General features: G+C 40.3%; 1 protein-coding gene and 1 long non-coding RNA gene across 2 annotated transcripts in view; both read right to left on the bottom strand.

Annotated features, from left to right (window-relative positions):
- GLP1R (glucagon like peptide 1 receptor) overlaps positions 1-27,113 on the bottom strand; it is a 92,579-nt gene that overhangs the window by 24,572 nt on the left and 40,894 nt on the right. Inside the window, exons 4-7 of the mRNA XM_065680024.1 lie at positions 10,952-11,061; positions 8,313-8,419; positions 5,185-5,338; positions 3,478-3,637 (exon numbers count right to left, since the gene is read on the bottom strand). Of these exons, the coding sequence (XP_065536096.1) occupies positions 3,478-3,637; positions 5,185-5,338; positions 8,313-8,419; positions 10,952-11,061 (531 nt within the window). The remainder of the gene's footprint in view (positions 1-3,477; positions 3,638-5,184; positions 5,339-8,312; positions 8,420-10,951; positions 11,062-27,113) is intronic.
- Positions 13,182-24,114, bottom strand: LOC136014885 (uncharacterized). The gene is made up of 3 exons (XR_010612907.1): positions 24,054-24,114; positions 15,078-15,106; positions 13,182-14,146 (listed from the first exon to the last, which is right to left on the bottom strand). It is a non-coding gene; the product is annotated as an uncharacterized LOC136014885 (long non-coding RNA).

Genomic DNA, 27,113 nt, shown 5'->3' with positions numbered 1-27,113 from the left:
CAGTGGGATTGAGTGTGCCCTCAGCAAGTTTGCTGATGACACCAAGCTGTGTGGTCCGGTTGATACGCTGGAGGGAAGGGATGCCATCCAGAGGGACCTTGACACGCTTGTGAGGTGGGCTGATGCCAACTTTATGAAGTTCAACCATGACAAGTGCAAGGTCCTACACCTGGGTCGGAGCAATCCCAGGCACAGCTACAGACTGGGCAAAGAAGAGATTCAGAGCGGCCCTGCAGAGAAGGACTTGGGGGTGCTGGTCGATGAGAAAATGAACATGAGCCGGCAGTGTGCACTCGCAGCCCAGAAAGCCAACCGTATCCTGGGCTGCATCAAAAGGAGTGTGACCAGCAGGTCGAAGGAGGTGATCCTGCCCCTCTACTCTGCTCTTGTGAGACCTCACCTGGAGTATTGTGTGCAGTTCTGGTGTCCTCAACATAAAAAGGACATGGAACTGCTGGAGCAAGTCCAGAGGAGGGCCACGAGGATGATCAGGGGACTGGAGCACCTCCCGTACGAAGACAGGCTGAGGAAGTTGGGGCTTTTCAGCCTGGAGAAGAGAAGGCTGCGTGGAGACCTCATAGCAGCCTTCCAGAACCTGAAGGGGGCCTATAGGGATGCTGGGGAGGGACTCTTCATCAGGGACTGTAGTGACAGGACAAGGGGTAATGGGTTAAAACTTAAACAGGGGAAGTTTAGATTGGATATAAGGAGGAAATTCTTTCCTGTTAGGGTGGTGAGACACTGGAATCGGTTGCCCAGGGAGGTTGTGAGTGCTCCATCCCTGGCAGCGTTCAAGGCCAGGTTGGATGAAGCCTTGTGTTGGATGGTTTAGTGAGAGGTGTCCCTGTCCATGGCAGGGAGGTTGGAACTAGATGATCTTGAGGTCCTTTCCAACCCTAACCATTCTATGATTCTATGATTCTATGATTCTGTGATTTTTATTTACAAAATTACATGGACTTACCCCCTCCCCCCCCCCCCCCCCCAAAAAAAAAGCACTATTTAATATAGCAGTTTAAAAGCTCAGACAGAAATTGTCTTGGGACATTTCTACCTATTTGAAAGCTGGCCCTCACATTAGAGTTTTGCTTGGGATTAACCCAAGGAAATAATTTGCTCTGGTTTCTTGTTTGTTTTGAGACCTGTTGTTCCTTGAAAGAAGCATAACAGGGCAAACATCATGACCAACAGTATGTGCAAACACTCAGGTGGACAAAAGTCTTGAGGAAAACACATGGTTTTATTCATATGTACATTTGAGAGAAGTGCTAGTGCAAACGTGACCATACAGGAGACTGCAAAAGCTATTCAGACAGCAAAAACAGTACCATATGGTCTGTGAGCAATCACGTAAAGTTCACTTCTAATTAGAAGAAATAACATGAAATGACTAAAACACCCACTAAGTTCATGAACACATACATGAAATTTTAAAAACATAATTATTCATCAAATGCTGAGTAATGAACAGGTTAAAAATTCTCCTTTAAGAGAACAATTCATTAACAGAACAAAGGGTCCAGGTATCAAATCAGTTCTGACAATCAAATACATATATATTTTTGGATCCCGCTTTATTTTTTAGAGTTGATAAAGTATTTCAAAGAGCAGCACTTTCTCAGCAAAAACAGGAACCTACTGACTTCTCTATCATGCTGCTCAAAAATTAAATATTCTGAGCATTGTATATGCCAGAAACGTATTTGGTGATTCCAGAGCACCCAAAAACGGAAACACCAGTGAAGAAGCAAGGAAGTGGAAAAAAACCTTCCTGTCTTTCCACTTTTAGAGACCAAACTGTTACCTGGTATAACTAATCTGGGAACACTGAACTAGCAGATCTTTTTGCATTTGAAGATAGAGAATCACTGGCAAGGTTTCACATGCAGCCATGTCTAGATTAGCAAGAAACTGTAGAGATGAGTATCAAATGGGTCAAGCAGAGCTTTTCTAGGAAGCCTGGATGAAAGCCATTTATCCAGTGCCAAGTTCTGGCGTTGCCACTCATTTCCACAAACTCATCCAGAAATTCAACAGTAGCAAAATCTATATTGTAAAGGAAGAACTAAACCAGCATCTTCTGTTTCTGCTGTCTGCTTTTGTAAGAAACAAACTCTAACTCGAAGTGATTTAGATCAAATCTCATAAAACACCACAATACCCTCAGAATTTGGCTAGATATAATATTGTTCTGATTTTCTATTTCCTTTCATGACCTCAGTCAGTGGTTCAGGATAGCTCCCCTATCCCCCTCCCTCCCTTTTTTTTTCTTTTTTGAGGGTAAAGCTCTTCATAAAACATGATTAAACCGGTATATAAGGTGCTGTTGTTTTTCCTGTATGTCCTTTGTAAAACAATAATGGAACATGTAGAACTTTTTAAACTAAAATTCTCCAGCAGAAAGCTGCTATTACTTGCATTTATTTATTCCCATCAATAAGCTGAAAAGCCTTTGCTCCTCATATATTCCCAGTTCAGTAGCACTGGGTAATTCGCAGTAAGCCATTTATATGCACTTTAGCAGTGAACTAATTTGCTACAATGTTCAGAGGTGGCAAATCTATAGAGAGAGGACAGCCAAAGCAATTTAAATCTTCAAACTAGAATCTGTGAAAGTACTTGCAGTATTTACTTGGATTTACTTTCAGCTTTCCAAAAGTCACTTGATTTCTACCAAAAAGGGAGGGGGGAGAAGAGCAAGAGAGCAAATGCAATAAAAGCACATGAGGGATATTCCAAAACCAGGATTAATCCTGAACAGTAACATATTTTCTGGCTAACTGGACAATGAAAGAACTAAAGCTTCAGCATTTCTACTGAAGTTGACTTTGGCTGAACCAACTTATTTCATGGCATCACTGTTCTTGATCCCAAGAATACACATGCCCATGGCATGTGCACACTGACCACTTTTTTGCCTAGCAATCACTACGTGACCTGCTCTTCCCACATAACCAACCCGACATCTCCTGCCAGCAGCCCCTTGTCTGTTAGTCCCTTTACACCTCCCTAGCTCATGCTGCCAGCATTTCTCTACTGTTATCCTTGACCATATGCAAGGTGTCATTGCTATTTTGCACCAAAAGTAGTTACGTCTTTGAATGCAATGGGAAACTTTCAAGAGATGAAGCAGAGGAGTCCAGGGAAGTCCACACTCACCTGGAATCACCCTCATGTATTTTGTATTGGGAAGCCTTGCAGCAAAAGTACCATGTGCCTGTCACTGGTTTGCAGAGTTTCTGCAGTGTTGCACAGCCCCTACATTATGAACCCACAGCCTCTGCTGTGTAAGCATCCAGGATCTGTGCTGGCCGAGCACCCTCCAAGCTCAAAGAAAGTAAGGGATCAGGAACACGAAGGGAATGGGGAGTGCAGGACTGAACTGGGCAGCACTACAACCAAAATACAATGATTTTACTTGTTATACAGTCTGCCGGTGCATGCAGCCACTGCAGGCATATGGAAAGATCAACTCACCCCAGCCAACGCAGAGATAAAGCCGAAAAATCCTTTGCTCTGAAAAGACTGAAAGAACCAGTAGAGTGTAGAGGTACATGCCTTCCACCAGCAACCAGTAGTAGTTTGCAGCCACACAATACTGCATCATCACAAAGACCAATCGACAGCTAAGTGATTCCTGTGATGGAAGAAAGCACAGCTCAAATGAATGCAAGAGGGGCTGAGAAAAAAGAGATACTAACCCAAAAAGACTCATTCTATCACCTACTCTTGCTGCTCAAAACAGCACTTGCTAAATTAAGCACATTTGAGTACTAAAGGGGCAGAAGCCAGTAATAGGTGCTATATGCTGCAGAGAGATGCTTTCAACAACATTCTTCCCTAAAAAAAAAAAAAGAAAAAAAATTAAATTGCATGTTCTGTATTCTCCCTCAATAACCAATTAATTATAATTTGAAAAGCACAACATAAAGATGAAAGGTAGTGTAAGTGCTGTAAGTGTACTGTACTGAAAGTGAAAAGTTCTGTATCAACTGCAGCCAGCAAATCTCTTCACTTCCCCAGATATTTTGTTCTGCACTTGAGAATTTACTAAAGAGCAAGTAGTGGATGTCATAATACTGACTATTTTACAAATCAAAAGATTTTTGACAGAACTGCAATATCGCCCAGTGCATCACATTTGAGTGCAAAATCTCTCTTGGCTAGTAAATTACAGAGAGGTGGTCAGTAGGGCTTTAGATAACTATGAAGCCTTATTACCTAATAAATATATCCATCAGATCTGATGAAAATATACAGCCTAGTTTTTTTTGGAAGTAGGGAATGACTGACATATGAACACTGAATGTGAACACTGAATGAATGACGTGAACATTTCCAAGCCATTTAAGATATGTACTACAGTATTATTTTCTGCCAGTTTATACATTGCAGATCAGAAGAAATCAGCCATCATATAAGATTCACTATTTGGTATTAGTGCTTAAGCCTTAGGCAAAGTGTCAGAAAAGGATGGGTACTATGTATGCATCAGAAGACATACCATTTACAACCCCCACCCTGCATTGCTGCAGCAAATGCTGTACCCATGTTCTAGAAACACAAGAGCTATACAGACAATGAAAATCCCATCTTTAAAGATTCAAGTACATTTTGTATACCACATCTTAATGGGGAAAGGCATGCTTTCATCATTCACAAGAGTTGTATATCCTCTCCCTTCAATTAGAAGTATTTAATTGGCCTGTTTCCCCAAAGCTTTTCTAAATGCTTTCAAATTTACATTTTAATCAGATACTTCCTTTTTTATTTCCTCATCATCAACAGATTATAAAGACCTCCAAGAATGACCAATTAATTTGGTCATTACACAAGACAGTCCTATCACAAAAGGTGTTGGCTTAGGTAAATGAATGCACTCTTGTCACTGCCAGAAAAAAATGAACCTGCAGCATGGCAAAAAGATACGGGCATGTGTGTACATACATACATACATACATACATATATATATATATATATATCTCAAAAGTCCACCTCTTCATGTTTCTTCTGTCTAGTATAGGCAAACTTCCCATAGGCAGAGAAACATGCCATGGCATCAGCTACTTGCCTGTCCCAAGAACAGGGTGGCACAGCTACTACATTAAATTATCTGCTGTCATCCAGACACACTGCAGCGATGACTCCAATATCCTGAGGACTACCCCAGTGTCTGCCCCTACCTGGTAGGCAATAAGTCCTTCCCATTGGTGCTCTTGTGTAGCTGTGCTGTACATCCACTTCACCACTGAGTCTTTAATGAAGACTGATATAGCCCGGAGGATAAATGAGGTGAAGAGGTTCAGGTGAATATAATTCCTTGTGCAATGCAGATGTCTGTAAAAAAGGAAGAATCAGTCGTGATCCACTATCTATGGATAAGCTGCAATATCACACATAGGACTGAGGGAGGGAACAAGCCCTGTTGGAAATCAGGAGGTACCAGAGGAAATCCCATAACTTGAGAATAGCTGTAGGGATTTCAAAGTGGTTTTGGAAAGAAATCACTTTCAAGGAAAAGACATTCCAAACTTTAGCCCCAAGTGTTTGGGGGAAGGAAGGAGAGCAGTGTGTAAGGAAAAAATACATTCAAAGTTAAAAAAGTGTAAAAATAATTTTCAAAAGAAATGTCTGAGAGGACTGAAAACAGTTAAGTTTCACATAAGGCTGAATCTAATCTCTTTGAATTGATTCCAATGTCACTGCACTTGGCTCAGAACTGTTGTACAGTGCAGCCTCTAGCTGTGCCCAAACCCACAATGAAAAAACATCAACCTGTAAATTACCACTTTGACAAGAGAAAAATCTGTATTCAGATTAACCCCTGAAGGAATTGTAAATACTTTCCATAGAAGTAAAAGGAACAGAAATTTGACCTCTGCATTCAGAATTAAAAAAAACAACCACAAAAAAACCCAAAAAACAAACAAAAAAAAAACCCACCCCCCCCCCCCAAACCAACCATGTAAAAAAACCTCTTTAATTTCAGCAGACAGCTGTAAAGATAATAAAATTGCTACTTGTCAAAAAAGAGCATGTTAAGGGATAGCAAAAGAAACTGCAGTCATGTAAATGGCATCCAACAGCAGGGTGCTGCCAATGTTTTATCAGCCTTAACCACAAACATTTTTCTTCCCTCCTTCTGCAAAGGTACACATCATCCTTTGTTTCAAAGGAAGTTACACTAGGTATGATTGTTTTTTGATACTAAAAAGATACAAGTAACATATGATAGACATAATCTTTCTGGAGCAATTACTGTCTATTTTTATTGCCCTACAAATTTCGGTAGAAAAATGAACTTGGTCTGAAAGTTACAAGTTTTGCACCAAAGGAGAACTTTTTGCATAGCTCAAATAGAATTTTTTGCAACACTTTTAAGTCACAGCTTATTTCAAAACTGATGTATGATTAATATTTATTTTCCTTTAACTCAAAATTTATTTGTTGCTGCCCTTCAGAACTGCCATAGATTGAAAAAAAAAATATGTAAATTAACCAGTTGAAGAAAATAGATTGCAAGTAGTTACAGAGTATTTCTGCTACAAGCAATAAAAGTTATTTAAATTGTTTCAGTCACAAAATTATGGCCCTAATTCAGCTTCCATCACTGAAATTGGACTTTTCTTCCATTTCTTTCAGAGGATGCAAAATTGGACACTAGAGATATATTGCTTCTTTTGTTTTATCATTATTAAAACCAAGGGTTATCCTGTAGTCTAGGAACTTAAAAACGCCTTATTACAAAAAGGGAAAACATCAGCATTTTGGTGCCACTGAATTAGATTTTAATCCCTATTTGGTTAGGTTGTGCAGCTACTTGGGAGAGGCCACGAACAGAGGTTCCAATCAAAATCCAGTAACTGCAGTGCACATAGGCATAGGTCTCATGCATTTCATGAGATCCAGGACCAATTTTTCCTCAGACAATTTAGACAGAAAAGCACAAAATAGATTGATGACAGTTTTAAAAAGACTCCCATCCCCTTTAACATCCCTGAAAATTCATTTTTCAGTATCAGAAAGCACACACTCGTGTATACTTCACCAATTCCTGCTTCACAGTACAAGTTAAAAATGTGAGTCTCTCCACTAAAGTTAAGGCACCAAAATTCCCTTCTCTTCTACAAGACATCATAGGAGAGTAAGTGACAAACTTACTCATGTTCCCTGATAAAACACATTCACATCCTTCCTTCTTTCCAAAAGTACATGGTTGTGCTCTGTGACCTTTTAAGTCTGGCCTGTTAAGATTACTCAGAAGTATCACTGATGGGTGAAACAAGAAGCAAGCACTTAGATTAGAGACATCTGGAGGCTTCAAGACATCTGGTATCTTGTCAAATGAGTCCCAGAGTTGCACAGGTACAATGCACACAAATGAATTATCCCATGGCATTCACAGAGGGTGAGCACACCTCTGCATTTCTGCAGTAGTTTTAAATCTTGAGATTGTTAGCCTATGCTTCTCCACTGGAAGGAGGAGGGATAATAAAATGCTAAAAGGTGTGGCACAGCACTAAGAAGGCTTGTATATTTTAGTTTTGGAAATGAGAAGGTAAAAGGTTTGACTAATTTTTTTAGATACATAAGGGGTATAAACACTTAAAAGGGTGAAAAGGAGTGGGATTGCCTTGCTAAAATAGAGTGCTGGCACCAGAGAAAATGACTGTTAACTGGCAATGATAATTCTTTAGTCAGGGAAGGAAGTTTCTTGAGTATCAGAGCACTGAAGGTTCCTGACTTGATTTCAAATGAGAGTACCAGGAGATGGAAATTTGTAATATTATTTTTTAGGAGGCAGCCTCATCAGTCTGTAAAAGGGATGATGGGACCTGGCGATGCACAGTAGCAGGGAGCTGGCTGGGAAATAGGCCAGACTGAAATTTATGCTCTGTGTAATTCCAAGCAAGGCAAGACGAAAGTTTCTGTCCTAAATGTCCTCTCACACCCCAGACTAGTGCTTCATCTGCAAAGCAACACCATGAGGACATGCTGGAATCTCTCTCTTCTCCCATCTCTTCCTGTGGGAATTTAACTGAAACAAAAAAAGTCACCACAAAACATTTCAACTGATATAATCATCTGTTCCACTCATTCACACAAGTAACACTGCAAAAATTTGAGAATTTTACTTGCATTTTGAGAAGAAATGATTGTAGGAAGGAACACAGAAGTGACGTAAGATAAAGAAATAATGAGGTGATAGAAGAAAAACTAACCAAATGGAGAAAGCCTGTTGAAGTCCAATACTACCATATAGAAAAACGTAACACCTTTTCCCCACTCACTTCAGAGCTTTGCCAGTTACCTGAATCCAAGAAGAATGGCAGTTGCTATTACAAGGGCAGAGAAGGAAAGAGCATATCCAATGGTGTATATGATGGACAAATTCAGGAGCTGTTCTTCTGGTGCATCCTGAGAGCATACAAAGGAGAAAAAAAAGGGGGGGGGGAGGGGGAAAAAGACAGAGCTCATGGGCTTCAGTTCTTTTCTTCCAGATGCTAACTGTTCTTAATGATAACCAGAAATCATTCTCCTACTTTCAAGTTTCAGTGCACATATCAAATCAAGTCTTCCACTTTCTGTATGCTCTAAAGAAATAAAAATTTAATCTTAATTCCCCAGATGCTCCCAGGTGTTCACTCAAACAGCCAGGCTAGAAAATAGATAACGTGACATTATTTCATAACAAGCTGGAGAGGCATGAATTACCACAAAAGCAAGTCTTAAACAGATGGCAGGAAGCACAGACACAACTCAGTCCAGCAGTAAAACCAGCAAAATTGATGTTTTCAGACTTGAACACTTAAAGCAAGTCTCCTTACTGCTGTAAAGAGGGTGGTCCTCTGACTATATCCATACTTAGAGGTAAACCAAGTCAGGTTCCATACACTGACTCTAAGGCAAAGCATGCTTACATTCATACAACTACGTTCTGCCTTCCAAATAGTCTCTCTTCTGTCTCAACTATGAAATCTCCTGGTAACAGACTATAGCCCAACAACATCTCATGACCTAGGTGTTACAGCACTGTCTGGGAGGGAGCAACCCAGCGTGGGCCAGAGCACCCCAGATGCTTGCACCCTTCTGACAGTCCTGGCCTGTGGCTCTCTTCAGAGTCTCTGTTGAGGACATGACTACCGAGACCCTTGCTTGAAACAGCTGGCCAAAATCTTTAGAGAGAAGTATTTTAGAAGCTACAAGATTATTGCTCCTGAGAGGCACATTCATATTCTCTATTCTGGTTCACTTCTAAGCACATATCTTAGTCTATTTAGACTAGGGCATTTCATTTCCCTTCTTCAAGCTGCTAATTCTGCAATTGACTCCTGAGACCTGTGCTGTACAAAGGAATATACTTGTACTTCAGAAATAAGTACAGCTATTCAGATGTACTTTGAACAGACAGGAGGATTTAAGGTGAACATACAAGCTGTTCCCCAGGGATTTGCTAGGTTAATGAATGGGAATGACACAAGAGCTGCCTTATGAAGAGAAAACTAAAATGTCTTCAGTATCAAAGCTCAGGTAAACTACTGAGATCCGACAATTTAAAGCATCTATGCAGAGCAAAACCATATTACACACAAAGTAATTCAATGATATTTTATAAGGATTCACTCACAAACCCTTTGGATTTTGTTTTAGCAACAACTGCAAATACACAGCTAACTTATCAAACCAACCTTTTGTTCTCATGTACAAGATGCTTAAAATAAAGTAGGTTGTTATGGGGCCCTCTATATATTAGCTGGAAAACCAAACACAGCTGTTCACATTTCAGGGACTAGCAACATGTATGCAGGGTTTCAGTATTCAGGTCAGTGTATGGAAACTTGGATGCAGGTGCCAAATGGGCAAGTGTTTCCATGAGGCATCTCTCTCCTTAGCATGTCCCAACACAGTTCTGGAAGAAACCATAACGGCAAACAAGGAAAAGTCAATACAAAGCGTAGGCCGAGTTGTTCAAGATAACACGTTCTGCTGGGATACCCCAGAACAAAGAAGGGACAAAGAATAAGGCTGCAAATTAAAGGCAAAAAGTCAATTTTAATATATTTAAAGAATTAGAAGCTATTTCTTTTCCTATCTCCTTCCAGTCTGCAGCCATTTATTACATCTGAAGAATGAGGCATTGAGGAATGAGAATTCAAGAGGGCGAAGGCCCTGCAGCACTTGGGAATTTCATATACTTGAACTCTTTTGACTAGGTGTGTGCTAGTTCCCAGTACCCTGGTATGGACAGAGTGCACTCAATTTATGCGAGAAACAGCATCACCCCCGGGAGGCTCACAGCAGTAATGGTATCATGTGTCATGAGAACACCCAGTGCTCAAGCTGACGCCAGTGGCTGACAAAAATCCCCTGGAAACCCCTATGCTCTCCTTCATTTGGTGCCCAGTTGTCTCAGCTCCCTGCAGAGTATAAAGCACTAGGGCAAGAAAATAACACTGACAAGACTAATTCTATCGGTCATGGCAAATTAAGGTAAAAAGACAAAAAAAAACAACTAACCCCAAACAAGTAAAAAGCCCCCTGCCCAAAGGTAAGAAGCAAATATCCTTCAGTTCAGTTCATCTTAATCACCTTAATAGCTGCTAACAAGACAGAGAGAATAAACACTTTACTGTAACAACTTGTGAATGTAAGAAAAGGCAATTAGGTCACTCCTCCATTTGGGTCGGCTGCTGTTGAGCCCCCTGCCCTGCATCGCAGCTGGGACTAGGTGGTTCACTTCTCTTGGCTCTTTCACATACGCTGAAACCTGCTCTCATCTACCCTCCACATTCCCTTTGTTGAAGAGGAGAGGTGCGAGATCCCTGACCGTTAAGTTCATTGACACAAGGCACTCAGGACAGGACACAAATGCATGAGCATCAATGACTATTTTTTCTCTCTTCTGTTTTGTCCTAAATAACAACAGCAACAAGAGATGAAAACTCTAACCTGGTCAGAGGCTTCACACTCAGACAGGTTCCTCCAGGGCAGGGTTGAATTCTCCTTCAGCAGCCATGTCCCCTCCAGGGTGCAAAACCGGTACACCTGCCCATGCAGCACTGCCAGGAGCAAAACAAGCCATTGGGTTAATGAAAGGAGAATCTGCTTACAGGGCAAGGTGTACAGAAGCTCAGTGCAAGTTGCTTCCTGGCAGATGGCTCTCCTGGCTGGGAGGCGGAAGCCACAGCATTGCTGGTGGAGCATCTCACCAGCTCCCTGCCTGCAGCAGAGGCTGCTGCTGTTCATCCTCAAGGCCAGGGAGCAGCTTTCAAATGGATCAGACAGTGCATATTCCAGAACTGCTAACTGTTCAGAAACAGCAACAGGCTGAAATAGTTATTGCCATCTTTGTGAAAATCTGACAACACACAAATTCCAGCTCACTGAAATATTAGATTTTAAAGACACACAAATTTTGGAAATGTTAAGCCCCAGTTACAAAATTGACAGGGAAAAGGCAGCACAGAAAGTGTAAACATGGTTTTTCTTTTCTGAGATCACACAGACCCAGAGAAACCTCAGAACAGGTATGTTAACACAAGCTCTGCAAAGTGTAAATGCCTATATAAACATCTGTGCGACAAAATGAGGCTGTAAATCTTTGCCTAAGCCATTAATCCTTTTATTCCTTCTCTCTACATGTGTGAATAACAACACTAGCAATAAATAAAACACCTTTCCAAAGCAGTTAGCAGCTTGATCTTGTAAAAGCACATACGACAAAATGTGTCATAAGAAAACTACATCAAACTGAAGAATCAAAATAAAAGTACAAAGAGCACTCGAACATAGCCTTTCAAAAGGAACTCTCTCTGGTGTCTGGAATATTGGGGAAGTCTAACAATTTTTACAGCTGTACATAAGCAACCTGGAGGTGCTTGTGTATCAGAACATAACTGGAGTAATGATGTCGGCTGCTTTGCAAAGGAAGTTTCTTACTAGTCATGCTTCTGAACCAGTAAACTAACCTATTGCATGTTAGGAAGCTACCCCTCAAAAAGCAGTACTGAGTCAGTCCCTCAATCAGGATTAGCCTCTATCAAGGCCACATTTAGAAATAGAATTCTAATGTTTTGAGGTATGAGAAATGAAGTTAAGAGGATTCTGTTCTATTCAGGTATCAAAACTGCAGCTTTTGCTCAAACCCAGCCTTGCCTACAGCAACCTCTTCCTGTTGTCAGCTCCCTCCTTACTGCAAACCAAAACTCATTAGAACTGAACATTTATATTCAGTGTGAAAATACTGAAACTTATTTGAAATTATAACAACCCAGTAGGCTATTTGCATATTAGTTGACAGCCGGTAATTTTGATAGTTGTCAGTGGTAGACTAGTAGTACTTTAAGTGAAGAATGACATTTTAAAAAATAATATAGACATTCGTATTCTAATAAGCCATTTCTAATGAGTATGCTAAATGGTAACTGATAATGGTTTTGGTAGGCATAGTATATTTGCTTTTGTAATTAGTGTACTGAACATACCAGTAAGAGATAATATAAAGGGGATATAAAAATATAGTTATCCCTGGTGGAGGTTTTTCCTTGCTATTAAGAATATCTGTTTGCATATGTTTACAGAAAAGCAGAAGAGAGATTGGGTTATCACATGCAACATACATTCACATCCACTACCTGCAGTGAATATTTTGCCATTGTTCTCATTATCTACTGCTAGTGCCAACCACTTCCTTTGGTCAGAGTATTGCTGTAATGTTAAGGATGGAGGGCAGCAAGTAGAAAAGCATAATTTCCCTCCCCCAGGATTAATGGATAACAAATTGAAGTACATCTTTCAAAACATCTATGCAAAGGTAGTTCTAGGAATCAGGAAATGTTACATATTAGAAGCCAATGAAGGCAAAATCCAGGGGGTTAAAGTACAGAGGGTCAATAGGACTCAGAAATTCACTCTGACTGCCATTGCATGAGCTGTAACCAAGGAGTACTGCAAGACAAAAATCATTATGAGAAACAATTTAACACAAAAAAAGTAATTCTAATATAGTCCTAAAAAAACAATAACAAAAAACAGAGGTAAAAACCACACAAAGACAAACCAAAATCTCACAGATTGCTAAAGGAGAAATGATTAAAAAAAAAACCCCAAACACACACAAAAACTAAACAACAAATACTATTTCATATTCTCTAAAACTGAGAATTCACATACGCACACAAACTCAGTATTTCTTACTGTCAAGGTATAATTGGGATGAAAGCTTAGCCTCGATGTTTTTACTTTTAGTCCAAATCATCATGACACATTTTAATTTTCTTTTTATTGATAAACATTTCTTTTGAAATAAGAAGGAGGAGAATCTATTGTATGCTGAAGCCTGGCATGCTGGGGAGAATGCATATTTGTTTACAGTAAATGAAACATGAAATTTGCCAGCAGACAGAAAGACAAGGCAATTAATTTAGATATGAAGAAAGATGAATGTAACCCTATTACTCTAGAAAAGAGAGTTTCCCTGCCACATCTAGGAGTTGCAAACACCCAAACTGGATTGACAGCTCTTATGGATCTCTGGGTAGCCACAAGCCAGATATGTCAGGTTGTCATAGCCTCACTGCTCACCTCATTGGTTCAGTGCAGAATCCAGAGGCAACTAAAGACCAACTGGACTGCCCTGTATCCATGAAAAGCCTTAAGAAGTAAAAGAATAAATAAAAAAAAAATCCAAATAGATGAGATTGCATATGACAGTGTGAGAGCATATATGCTTGGTTTATAGAATAATTTATTAGCCAAAATGCTCATAAGATAGAAAAAGTTAAAAGAAAACTTAGAGACTTTAAGGAAGAGTTTAAATTCTTGTTGATCCATGGAGAGATGCCCATGAAAACTGAAAGGTAGCACAAACCACAACATGAAGATACCGCAGGGTTGATGCACAGCAGGCAACCAGTTCCTCTCAGGAATATGAAAACAAGTCTCACCGTGGTGGAAATACATCCTTTTCAATTGTGTGTCAAACACCACAGAACCCCCTCAACATCGGAAGTTTACTGTTGACCCTTCCTGAAACGCATCATCCTGCAGCCATTCCTGCTTTCTGTTTCCTAGAGGCACAAGGCAAACAGCATCCATCTACCCATCCTCTGAGCAACAGGCTCCATCACAGGCAGCCACCTGCTACTGCCCAAACAAAAGAAAAGGTCTGTTAGTGACTGACAGCTCAGAAGAGATGGTACCTTAAGTGAATGCTCTTTCCTGATCTTGCCTCACTGAAAACAGGGACAGAATACAGTCTCAACATCAGAAACTTCTCTGGTGCATCTCCAAAATAACTGACAAAAACCTGAAATGGAGACTTTAGAACACTTTTGTTTCATATAAAAATTAAATTCTCATCTTTGCTTAGAGAAAACAGTTCCAACTAATTTCAAAGGGATCCACCGGCTTTTAATCAGGACATTTTGATTCAAGCACTGCAATTACCTTACCCTTCTAACTGCTTTGGAGGAAAGCATGTGGTTTGCATGTGTTCTTAAAATAATTTTTTCACATGACATCTTACAATACCCTCTCTGCACATCTGACCATGGATTAGGATGGTAAGAGATCTTCAACCTCCTAAAATGCAGGAAGAGATGGTATTTGTATGCATTCTCTCTGTCTGATGTGAAGCTCACCAGGAATCTCATTTCCTTCATCTTTCATATGAAGCCATCGATTACAAAATTCAGTTATTAATACATATGGAGGAAAAATAAGCAACCTCCAAGCGTGTTGCTGTTATGTGCCATGACAGAAGGCAGGCATGCACACAGCTTCCTCAACTGCAGAGCAATTTCAGCATCTTGCTTGCAGGTAGTTTAGTCAGAGGCAATTCACATTTGTCCATGCCTGAATGTTGCAAAGTGACTCATGCCCTCTTACCTTCAATGCAGTACAAATACCAAATAAACAACAACCAGCTTCAGTTCTAATAGATCAGCATCATGAACAATCTTTTTTGAGGGTTCAGGCAGTTGCTGTCTCCTTGCTATCCTGCAATACCTTTTTCCTGTCTTGTAATGCTTTTTGTTACCATATGGTGAATGTTTCAAATCACACTGATTCTTACGTTCTAGAATTTTCTGATAGTCAATTAATCTGCAAACAGAAAAAAAAAGAAAAAAGAAAGAAAAAAAATATAAATCTACACCCAGTGCATATAGAATCCAATTTTGTTTAACCTGTAAGCTGACCACGTTCACTCAAAGTTGCACACCCTTTGGAACAGCAGCTTAATGACACCAGTTTATTTGAAGAGTGTCAATCACACTTCATTAGAATTAAATGTTAAAACATGGATTGATGCCCAAAATTCAGTCTCTGTAAACTAGTAAAAGACAGAGAGAAGAGCCCAAGAGTCAGTGAAGTTAGTAACATCTGTCTAGTTCTCTAATGAGCCTGTAAATCAAATACTACACCTAGCTTAATGCTTTTATATATGGAGAAAATATGCTATTACATGGGCAAGAGGCTCACAAACGTTTCCTTATTCCTTAGAAATAAACCCAAATTAAATAATTTCTCTGCTTAAAAGAACCAACTTGATCTGCATTTTACAGTATCAGGGTGTCAAGGTCAGTATGAGATTACTCACCGAACTGTCCCTGAGGACAAACTGGAACACTATTCATTTTAAAAACCAATTACAGAAAGTCCTATCCAATCAATTCTATTCAGGCAGAGAGAAGAGAGAATGAGAAAAGAACAAGAAATACAACAGTTTTGTCTGGCTGCTGTGTGTCAAGTATTATAGACCTCTCCTCTGCTAATACTGGTTCTCTTTCCAGCAGAAAAAGTGTTTTGGTAAAGGTAACAATCTTCTCTATGAAACAGGGACTCTGCAATATAAGAGCACCACCAGGGTCTGCTGTGTCAAAGCATACTGGTTTGTTCCTGAAATAAGCAACTTGCCCTTTGATGGTAACAACAATTTATCAGAATTTAGAGGGTTGTGCACTCATCAGCAGCTCTGTTCAGCTATTATTCAGCATGACCCGGGCACTGCCCTGAAAGCAGCCACACTTCCCTAGAAGAACTGTTGCATAAGTGTCACCCAGTCCCAACCCTGGTGCTGCTTACAGTGAGACATCCTGAACCCAGGAGTCACGCACTCGCCCACGAATGACACCGGAGAGCAGCCTGATCACAAAGCCTCTAGGGAGCAGGAGGAGCTCCAGCCAGCATTACTGTCCAAGAATTACATTTATCAAAACAAGCATTTTTACTGGGCTCACTGCCATATTGTCTGAAATAATATTACCCTAACAGACAGTTTAACAATGAGTACTTTATTTAGCATGCCTTCCCACTATTCCTTCTCCCTCACAGCATATTAGTCATCCCAACTCCTTTGTTTTAGAGATGATAAAAAACCTGAAAACCAGGTATGCCTTAGATTTTGCCTTGAAGGCAGAAAGGTTGGTGGTCACTTCAAGTTCTTGCAGCAGGAAAAGAATAATTTCCAGTTATGCTCTACAGTTTGAGGTTTTAGGGAAATATATCAGAACATTCGTACTGCGAATTTTCCCCATCACTAGCTCGTAGCTTGAAAGATCCAAGAAACTCTACAGACTCTTCCAACAAAAAGCTGCCCCAAAACAAACAAAACCAACAAACTACAGAATGACAAGAGAAAGAGTTATGCATCCACACTCCTACTAAGAGATAGATATGTTCTTACACAGACCTAACAGGTACCTTTACATGGTGCAAGGGAGATCCAATTACGCAAGTGCAGGCCATGTCACAGGCTGCACAAGCCCACCCTGTATGCCCTGGATATCCTCAGTGCCTGAATTCTGTGCTGTGCTATCAAAAGCACAGACAAGAGACTGCATATGAAGATGATGTTGTTTGGTATCACCCAAGACCTACTGCCTGCATATATTTTTTTTTTTTATTTTAAAATACTCATTTTGTAATGGAATTAACTCAACAAAAGTAAACATTCAAGAATTAGGAAGTATTAAGCTAAAGCTATTTGTGTGGGTTTTAGGTCCACCCAGTAACACTGTTTCTATGTACACAGTCATACATTTTTCCCAACAGAATCCACTGCTTTATTCAGATTACAAAATAGAGGGAGATTATTTAACAGGAAATTAGCCATCCTTACCACGTGAGATGTCAAGCTGTATTTAAGCAAACTGAATGAAGTCTATACCAAATAGAGTATTTTCTTATTTGTATGGTCCAAAGACCATCAGTTAGGCTCACAAATGAACACTAAGCACTATTATTTCATATGTGCATGCGGATAATAAAAAAAAGGAGCATACTCTAGTCATATAGTAAAGCCAGATTTATACAAGAAAGAAAATTACGCAGCCACAAAATTCAGTCTGCATGGGCATTCTCCTACTTCAGAAATCATCCTTGCCACCTCTACAATATCTTGCCTCACTCAACACAAACTCCCATGGTTAATGAGGCAATGATCCTGCAGAGAAGAGCTCCCTTTATTACATCTCTCAAAAGCAAATCCATTCTGCATACTGAAGGAATAAGAGATCTATGGAAAAAGCATAGAATATAGCTTTATAATTAAAAACTACTTGCAAAATGGCGGCAAATAAAGGCTGTGTGAGCAAAGTAGACCATGACAAATCATAAACCATTCCTTAAGTTGCAACCTTACACATTATTTGGTAGGAGTTAATATCTCATGACAATTTAAATATCTTCCTGAAAAATAATACTGTTTAAACACAGAGTGTTACCCTAAAAGGTGCTATACTTTCAAAGCATTTCAGCTGTGTAACTTGTATTGAGAAAAAGCTGCATTAACTATGCTAGACCACACTGAAACCAAACATAGCTTTTTGAAATACACTTTAAAAACAACTCATAAAAATGCAAGCATGTATGTGTGCATTAGGTTTATTAGAGAGTGTTTATGAAGTATAAAAGATATGTGAATTAATGTAATAAAAGGTTGTTTATGACAAACAAGTATTTATGATAGTAGTACAGCTTTGTGAAGGTTTTGTGAGGTACCAAAACACACCATTAAGTTTCATTCAGAATAAGTAACAGTGGGTTAGAATAAATTTATTGCAACAAATGTGATTGAAAGGATTAATGCATAATAGACTTGTAAAAATGGTGCTAAGAGGTTTTGTGTTTTAAGTTTATTGGATCACTTAATGTAATTAATAAAAGACATCTCATTAGTAGGATGTTAAAATGAAGAAAAAAAAAAAACCCAAACAATAAAATTTTTCTTAAAAGGCTGTAAAAGAAACAACTAAAGTCATCCCAGGGCAGAGGAAGGGATTTATGCCCATGATCCAAGGTCTTATAAAAAAAAAAAAAAATACCTCGAACAACAACAACAAAGAAAACCACAAAAAACCTACCACAAACAAACAAAACAGAGACAGTGAAAGGAAAAAAAACCACCAAAACAACAACCTAAAAGGAAACAACACAGCAAGTCATTAGCATAATGCTTGTTCTTCCTTGCTTTAGCTCAGCAACTCAGAAAATAGCAACAGATAACTAGTATGTTAAATATGCATAGCTAGGAAGGAGAGGGAAGTACACATACAAATAAACACTAGTTGCTTGGTGCAGCTTCTGAGCAAAACAAGAAGCTGTAGAAGATGCAGGCTAAAACCAGCATCAGGTGCTGCAAAGAAACTGCCAATCTTCAGCAACAGAGAAGTCAGTGGTAGTCAGTTATCCTCAATGGTATAAAGAACCAATGAGTCAATAATCTTAATTCATCACTTTCACAGGACATTTCTAAAGATAAACAAGAAAAATCCTAAACATCTGGAAGCTTTCAGCACAGGCAACTGTGAAACATATCATAAAATGGAACCCAAACCATCAAACTTCATTTAGAGATTACCATAATTCCACTATCTACAGAAAGTGGAAGAAGTGGTACTTCAAAGCAGAGCAAATACAATGAAGCATCTCATGCATTTCAAAGACTGAAGGCATTCATTTTTATTGAGCAATCTGTGCACTCTGGCATTGTTAAAGGCTTATCACCTCTGTGTACATGAGCTAAAGTATCTGAAGCTGTAAAGAAAAATTACATCAACTGGTAAAGGCTTGCTTACAGGCATCCCTCTCATACTCTGCAGACCTAGCATTACAGATATAAGCTGCACCTGCACAATAAGTAGTACAATGTAATAAAACACCAAACCTGGCTACCTCAAGTATAAGAAGAAACACAGTCCTTAAGTCTACTGCTCAGGCCACTGCCACATGCCACATCTATATATCCCCGTGCTTTGCCAATGGATTTCTCTACTACACAAGGGATAACCAATTTTGCATTTCAAGCTCCATAGTGGATACATCCTAACACTAAGATGAGAAACCCCACACAGCCCTTGCACCAGAAGCATGCCTGATCTGGCATTTGCACAGGATGAGGAGAAAGGACCTCTGCACAGCTCTCATGTGGTTTCCTCCAGAGACTATAGGAACAAACTCTAGGAAGCACTCATAGGGAATTCACCCTCATGAGCAGCAAGAGGAATAACACCAATGCCTTAGGAGCAATCTTTCTCTTCCTGATCCACATGCTGAAATGCAGAGCAAGGTTTTGACAAAATGTTCTTGAAAAACATTTAAAAACAGTGTTAAAAGAAACTTCTAACATATTGAATCTCCATCAAGAGAAGTTCTGCAAACCTATAAACTACTAAATACAAGAACTTACAAATAAAAAGTAAATAAATAAAAATAAAAACAAAGGGCACCAAGAGTTTTAATTACAGAAACTACCATCTATCCTGTCAATAATTATTGGAGGCCACTAAAGCTGCAGTTATGTCTGGATTTACCTTTCCATTACAAAGGCAATTTTTACATCAATCTCAAATTCTCACCCACCACCCTAAAGTTGGGACCAACCCACAATCTAAAAAATTAGGAATTCTTAAACCATTCCACTGGTAATTTTCCAAGTTTTCTATTCCATTTTCATTTCCACTCAGCTTTCATTGCTTAAAAGGTATTTGGATGGACGTAGATTCCTTTTGTCTAAAACTTTTCTTTTCCTGCCAAGATGCAATCCTTTCCTTGAATATGGAAGTCTTCAAGGTCAGACTGGATGGGGTTTTGAACAGCCTGGTCTAGTGGAAGGTGTCCCTGCCTATGGCAGAGGGATTGGAACTAGATAAACCTTTAAGGTCCTTTCCAACCCAAACCCTCTCATGATCCTATAATATCCCATAGATACATCACATATTTAAAGACAGAGAAGCCAGCTACCATTCATTAGCCACATAAATGCAGTGTTTTCCACATTTTTTACTCATGCCTTTGTTCTGTTTAAAGGAAATCATCGCGTTTCATTAAGCTCCATGAAAATTCTCAGGCATATTTTGCATGTGGAAGCCAGTTTCTTTTGCTTTCAGAGGAAATATACTGATGAACACTTGATCCTTTGCTTGCCTAATACATTTCTTCTCATTGCAATTGTCAAAAGCTAAATTAGTTCCAGAAAGGTCAGACGGGTCTGGCCAAGCACCGCTATCATTATTATTGTCACTGAACTAGTTGAGTACCCAGGTTCTCTCATAAACATGTTGCCCAGAAAAACTTTGCTTTTATTCAAAAAGAATTGAAAGTGATGTGCAGGAATCCTAATAGTTAACATTTGGATTACATTTGAGGAGGATTAGATATACTTTCAAAATTCATAGCAGGGATCTAGGTGTCTCAGGGAAAATCTAATCTATTACAGAAAACGCTCAAGGGGAAAGTTATCAGCAAAACATGTGAGTGGAAAAGGATAATGCTGCAAAATAAAACTGCATGCACAATTAACAAGTGCAATTATTGTATAGGTTAGCATATTTTTTAAAGTTAAAGCTACATTTGTGAAAATACATGAAAGGGAGGATGCTCTATAATTAGACTACTTATATTCAGACACCCTTTAAGTCAGGTCACATTTTTACATGACCAATCCATCAAATAAAAATAATATATAAAAATAAAATCAAACACAGATTTATTAACTTCAAGAGGCAAAGAGCATGATTCACCTGTATATAAAGCATTTACTCATATATAAGTAGATTCAGTTGTATCTTCACCAAAATTTAAATGAGGATTTTGGGAGAAAGGCGCAGCCTTTAAGCTCACTATTACACCAGAAGCATATTTGTTATGCAAGAAAACATGTATAGGCTGGATTCACGAGAAGCATTTCCCAGCACCCAAAGGTGAAGTGCTAGGGATTCCTGAAACATGGAAGAAGTCAGCTGTATGTGATATGGCTCTTCCAGCAAGCTGTTCTTCACAGAATCACAGAATCACAGAATCACAGAATCCCAAGGGTTGGAAGGGACCTAAAAAGATCATCTAGTCCAACCCCCCTGCAAGAGCAGGGTAACCTACAGTACATCACACAGGAACTTGTCCAGGCGGGCCTTGAATATCTCCAGTGTAGGAGACTCCACAACCCCCCTGGGCAACCTGTTCCAGTGCTCTGTCACTCTTACAGTAAAGAAGTTCTTCCTGATGTTAACGTGGAACTTCCTATGCTCCAGTTTACACCCATTGCCCCTTGTCCTATCACTGGATATCACTGAAAAAAGCCTAGCTCCATCATCCTGACACCTACCCTTTACATATTTGTAAACATTGATGAGGTCACCCCTCAGTCTCCTCTTCTCCAAGCTAAAGAGACCCAGCTCCCTCAGCCTCTCCTCATAAGGGAGATGTTCCACTCCCTTAATCATCTTTGTGGCTCTGCGCTGGACTCCTTCAAGCAATTCCCTGTCCTTCTTGAACAGAGGGGCCCAGAACTGGACACAATATTCCAGATGCGGCCTCACCAAGGCTGAGTAGAGGGGGAGGAGAACCTCTCTTGACCTACTAACCACTCCCTTTCTAATGCACCCTAAGATGCCATTTGCCTTCTTGGCCACAAGAGCACATTGCTGGCTCATGGTCATCCTCCTATCCACCAGGACCCCCAGGTCCCTTTCCCCTTCGCTACTTTCCAGCAGGTCAACCCCCAACCTGTACTGGTACATGGGGTTGTTCTTCCCCAGATGCAAGACTCTACACTTGCCCTTGTTAAATTTCATCAAGTTTCTCCCCGCCCAACTCTCCAGCCTGTCCAGGTCTCGCTGAATGGCAGCACAGTCCTCTGGTGTGTCAGCCACTCCTCCCAGTTTTGTGTCATCAGCAAACTTGCTGAGGGTGCACTCAGTTCCCTCATCCAGGTCATTGATGAAAATATTAAACAGCACCGGTCCCAGCACCGACCCCTGAGGAACTCCACTAGTCACAGACCTCCAGCTAGATTCTGCGCCATTGACCACAACTCTCTGCCTTCTTCCTTTCAACCAGTTCTCGATCCACCTCTTTTTTCAGAATAGGTATTCATGTTCATTCCATCTTTGGAGCTTTGAAAGAAAAAAATCAATACCAATTAGCAACATTTAAGCCAGAAAGATAATAAGCTGTTTTCACAGCAAGGCATTTAGTTATGTAGCACAGGCAAGCACTGTTTATTCAGGCCTTTAATTAGTTTACTCTTTGTCCACTGTAATTAAAAGACTGCAAGTTCTTAAATGCAAGGTCCTTCCTTATAACAGAGTATACTGGTACTGCAAACAAATAGAAGTGGGTAGATAATATATATTTCAATTACGCAAGATGTGTAATTGAGAGCATAGATGAAGTTTAAGGTAACTGGTCAGCTCAAACATGTCTAGCTACCTGTTAGACTAGCATGGGCAAGGCAAGAGGTAGCCGAGCAGCTTCTTGCACCTGGGTGTAAAAACCAGTGTTTATTTCTCCCTTAAATGTACCATTCACAGTCAGATAAGCTGGGAGCAACTTCTCAACCAATCACAGAATAAGGCTCAGCTATGTCTGCAGACCTGTGCCCTGATATCCTTGAGAGTACATCTCAAGGAATTACTTTAAACAAAAACATTATACAGCTGTAACTGAAAAAATTACTGGAAAACATGCAGTCCTGCCAACTATTCAACTCCCATCGCTGCAGCACAACAAGCTAATACAGCAAGGCTGTCCAGCATTTACACTATGTCATTAATGCAGAAAACTAGTCTTCCTAGAGGGTCCCAGGTAACCAGATCTGACATATAAACAACATGGCAGCTGCTCCCATATATGTATTTCAATGTCTGGCCACATGCAAAGTCTTCTTCTGCTCCTATTGCACATTTGATGAGGAATAACCACACTTCGATTACAGCAGAAGAGGAATCAGAGCATATAGCTTTTCACTGTCCCCTAAGGGAGGTCACATTTCATCCCAGCAGAAAGTTCATAAACTACTGCTCTGTTGCACGAGCCTCAATCTGAAGTTAAACAGACATTTCTTTAAAAATATGTATTTAAATGAAATTTATAAAAGACAATGGCATAGCCACATGGCCAAAAACAGACGCATATTAATATATTTGTTAATGATTTTTAAAATTATTTCTTTCAACATTCTACCCTTTCAACATTATCTACCCTTGAGATGAACAGCATATGTTCTAGAGTTCTCTGGTATACTATCAGATGGAGACAAACAGAGGCAGAGGTGAACCTGAAAGACCAGTGGGGTTTTATTTTTGTATATTTTTAAGCAAACTGAGATTGCCAATTAGCTTGGGACAGCTTTTAGTGCAAGGAAGTATAAATTTTGAATTGCTTATGGGTTAGCAAATGCAATGCAACATCTTTTTCAGTGAAAAAGGTCACACCCCTTTCCACCGTTATGAAGAGCTTTTTGGAAACTTGGTTTTATTACAGCAAGACAGGAAGAAATGTAATAAATGTCTAATCATCTTCACTGCATCCGATATTTGAAGTGAAATTTATTTTCTTGCATGTTAGAAGACAAACAGGTAGTTTAGCTGTATGCTCACGTAGCCATCTGGTAACTCCTTGGTTTTAAGATCTCATACTATGAAATTGGACGATTAAACAAAAAGTGAGAGAGATTAAACCAGGCAAGGTTTAATCTGGTCCCCCAAACCAAATGTTCCAGCTATGCATATACTTCAAAACTGTCTGAAGGAAAACTCAAACATCTGCTTACCCAGCTGTAGGGCTTTCCAGTTTCCTCTGGTCTGCCTCTCACAGGTGACAGCAACATTTCACCACCCCAGCCTCACCACCCATAGGAGGCCTCCTAAGCAAAAACAAGCATTTTCTTTGTTTCTGCTTTTTACTTGTAGCACTTGTAGCAGTCTGTCCCCAAGCTCCCTCCCCCTCCAAGTTCGAACAGTGCCCAAACACAGGCAACCCTGGGGAAAGAAAGAATGACCAGAACAACGGATTTAATCCTGCAGCACAGCAGATGCTCCAGGACTGCAGCTGCTTGAACACCAGGCCTCCATGACCACATTTAATTGATGGATTGGTAGAAGGCACTAAATCATTTTTAGAAAAAAGGTGACTGCAAAAGCTTTTCTAATGGCTTGCAGACACTCAGCTCAGGAGACCACATTGCCCATGGGACAGCATTTGAGCAAGACATACAGATACAGACATATCAGGTCAGTTTATATCACTCTCCCAACCCCAAACCAGTGCTTGCCATCAGTCAGCTCCTCAATTTGCTGCCACCTTCTCCCAGCCCAGGAGCACTCACTGTGGGGACAGCATTACACTAGTGGCCACCCTCACCAGCAGTCCATGGCCCTAAATCCCTGCTGAGTCAGAAGGCTACTTGTAACCCTTTCTCACCTGAGTGATAATGGCATGCTCTCTCACCTGAGTGATAATGGCATGCCACGGTGCTTGTGGCCACACCTTGACAAACATGACAGTGTTCTTTCCTTTTTCAGCCCCTCTTGATGGTCACAACCACCACAGATGAATCTCTCAGACCACAAACAAAATCCATTTCAACATTTATGTTCTGCTGCTTGTAGGATCTGCAGTATTGCTGAGCCTGATGCTATTACAACTATAAACACAGCTTTTGGGAAGGGGAAGATGACACATAGGAGAGAAGTATTAAGGGTTTCTGAGTTCATGATTTAAACAGTAGCCAGGGTTAAGCTAGACACTAATGGTCAGTGGGGACTGTGCAGACCATTTCCATCATCTCTGCTGCACTACAAGGTTTGTCTATATCTCAAAGCCCTAGGGAAATTGCATTAAAAAAGCATGAAATCCTCATGGTTAAAATGGTAACCTCCAACACTTAGCAGTTTTGAGGTAATGCCACATTTCCACCCAAAGCCTCACACAGAGCCCACACCTAGTTAAGGCCATGTTGAGAAAACAGTTCTGTCACTAGAGAAGGGAATGGGAAGTGCTGGAAAAAAAGGGTTTCAAATGTAGATTACAGCAGGGGGAAATGTGAAAGGGCTGACCTGGGTGTGTCTTTGCACCTAAAGGTACTAGGGAGCAGCAGCCCAGACTCTAGACTCTGCATTACTATATCCCTACACAATGCTCAGTTCATGCACTCTCTATGACTATGAAAAACTACTGTGGGAAGTACAGCTGTTATTCCAGTCCTCTGTGATGCCCTTGAACTGTAGATTTAATCAGACTGACTGTACCTCTAGGAGCCAGAGGCAGCCACAAGGTTACTATCAGAGATCATCTGCTATTACTGCTGGGTTACTCTGCCACCAGAGAGACTTCCAGGTCTTTCACGTCACAGCCTGAAAAGCTATGTTGCTTCCAGGGGTCCCCAGGCTGTACTTTGCCTGGTCTTCCAGGAGAACAAAGGAGCAGGTGTCACAGCTGCAACACATAATGTAGTAAAGACAGGATAATATAGAAAATAAAGTGAATTATAAGAGACAAGTGATTCAAGCAAAGGTTATACAAAAGGAAAGGATTTCAAACTAGGAGAAAGGTGGATCTAGAGAGCATAGGGAGTTACAAAGCACTAAGACTTCATGGTCAGCAGCAGTTAAAGGTGTACGGAGCCATCTGTCCCTTTACCTGGCACAAAAACCATTCAGGATTTAACAAGAGCTTTGTAGTTCAGGAGTCCTCCAATGGCCTACATATGGTCATACTTTAAGACTTCATAATAGTACAAATGATCAGGTCTTATGTTCCCAGCCTGGACTGAAGAGAATCCAGTGCACACCTGGGGCACAGCCTCTGGCTTAGTTTCCTCCAAAGAAACAAACCCCAAAACTGCTCAAACTAACTCAGTCACAGCAAGTAGGACAATCAGGGGGTTGCTTCAAAATTCAGTACAGTGCCAGAGCAAGACACCAATACAGACCAGCCGCCAAGCCAACTCAGGTGTCAGACACCTCAAAACCAGACAGGTCCTAAGCTGAAACAATAGAATTCAAAGAGTTCAGAAGATATGAGTGGAGATCTGAGTAACAGCCACATCTGTGTTAATGCAAGTTTACAGCCGGCCTTTGTGCAGCCCAGTGCATACAGGAGCAACTGACGTGGCCACTGTTCGCATAACTGTCTGAAACTAATACCTCTGGAAGGTTTTTTAATTAAAAAGGATTTAGGGCTATTAAACAATAAAACATCAGAACCCCAGAGGAGACATAATTGCAAGATGGATTGTGCAGCTCCACGGTTTCCAAATCCACACGGTGTTATTGGCAGCTGGCCTTCAATTATAAGAAGGTAACAAAAAAAATAAATAAAAAATATCACACAACCAGTGACAGCAAGGCAAGGTGCTTGCTGTCTTTTAAAGGAATACTGCTCCCCTTGAGATTTCTGCACTGACTGGACTTTGAGACACCCTCTGCCCTAGTATATAACTCACGGTAACCTCACTGACTATGATGTGGATAGCAAGATATGCAAAGTTTACCTGGTGTAACTTCTGTGCTACCATAAACTGAGTAGGTTTTTCTGGGTTTTCACTAAAGGTAAGTTTTGGTCCAAGACACATAAAGGAGCAAAAGCTTTGACTTGGGCAGTCAGCAGTACATGAAAATTGCCTTCAACAAGCTTTGGCCATGGCCCTGCATCTGTGCTGGCAACTTCATGGACCAAATTCTTTTAGCAATAACCTCCCTTCTGCTACTTCAGCATCTCCATGAAGACCTGCCCAACAGTGGGAACTGCAAAAGAACAAATAGAAGCAAAACAGAGAGCTGGAGTGAAACAGCCCATCAGGTTTGAAACTGGTGTAGCTTGCTCTCTTTCA

Source organism: Lathamus discolor, chromosome 5 (assembly GCF_037157495.1).
Source record: "Lathamus discolor isolate bLatDis1 chromosome 5, bLatDis1.hap1, whole genome shotgun sequence".
Classification (NCBI taxonomy): domain Eukaryota; kingdom Metazoa; phylum Chordata; class Aves; order Psittaciformes; family Psittacidae; genus Lathamus; species Lathamus discolor.
This window is presented reverse-complemented; position numbering and strand designations above follow the sequence as displayed.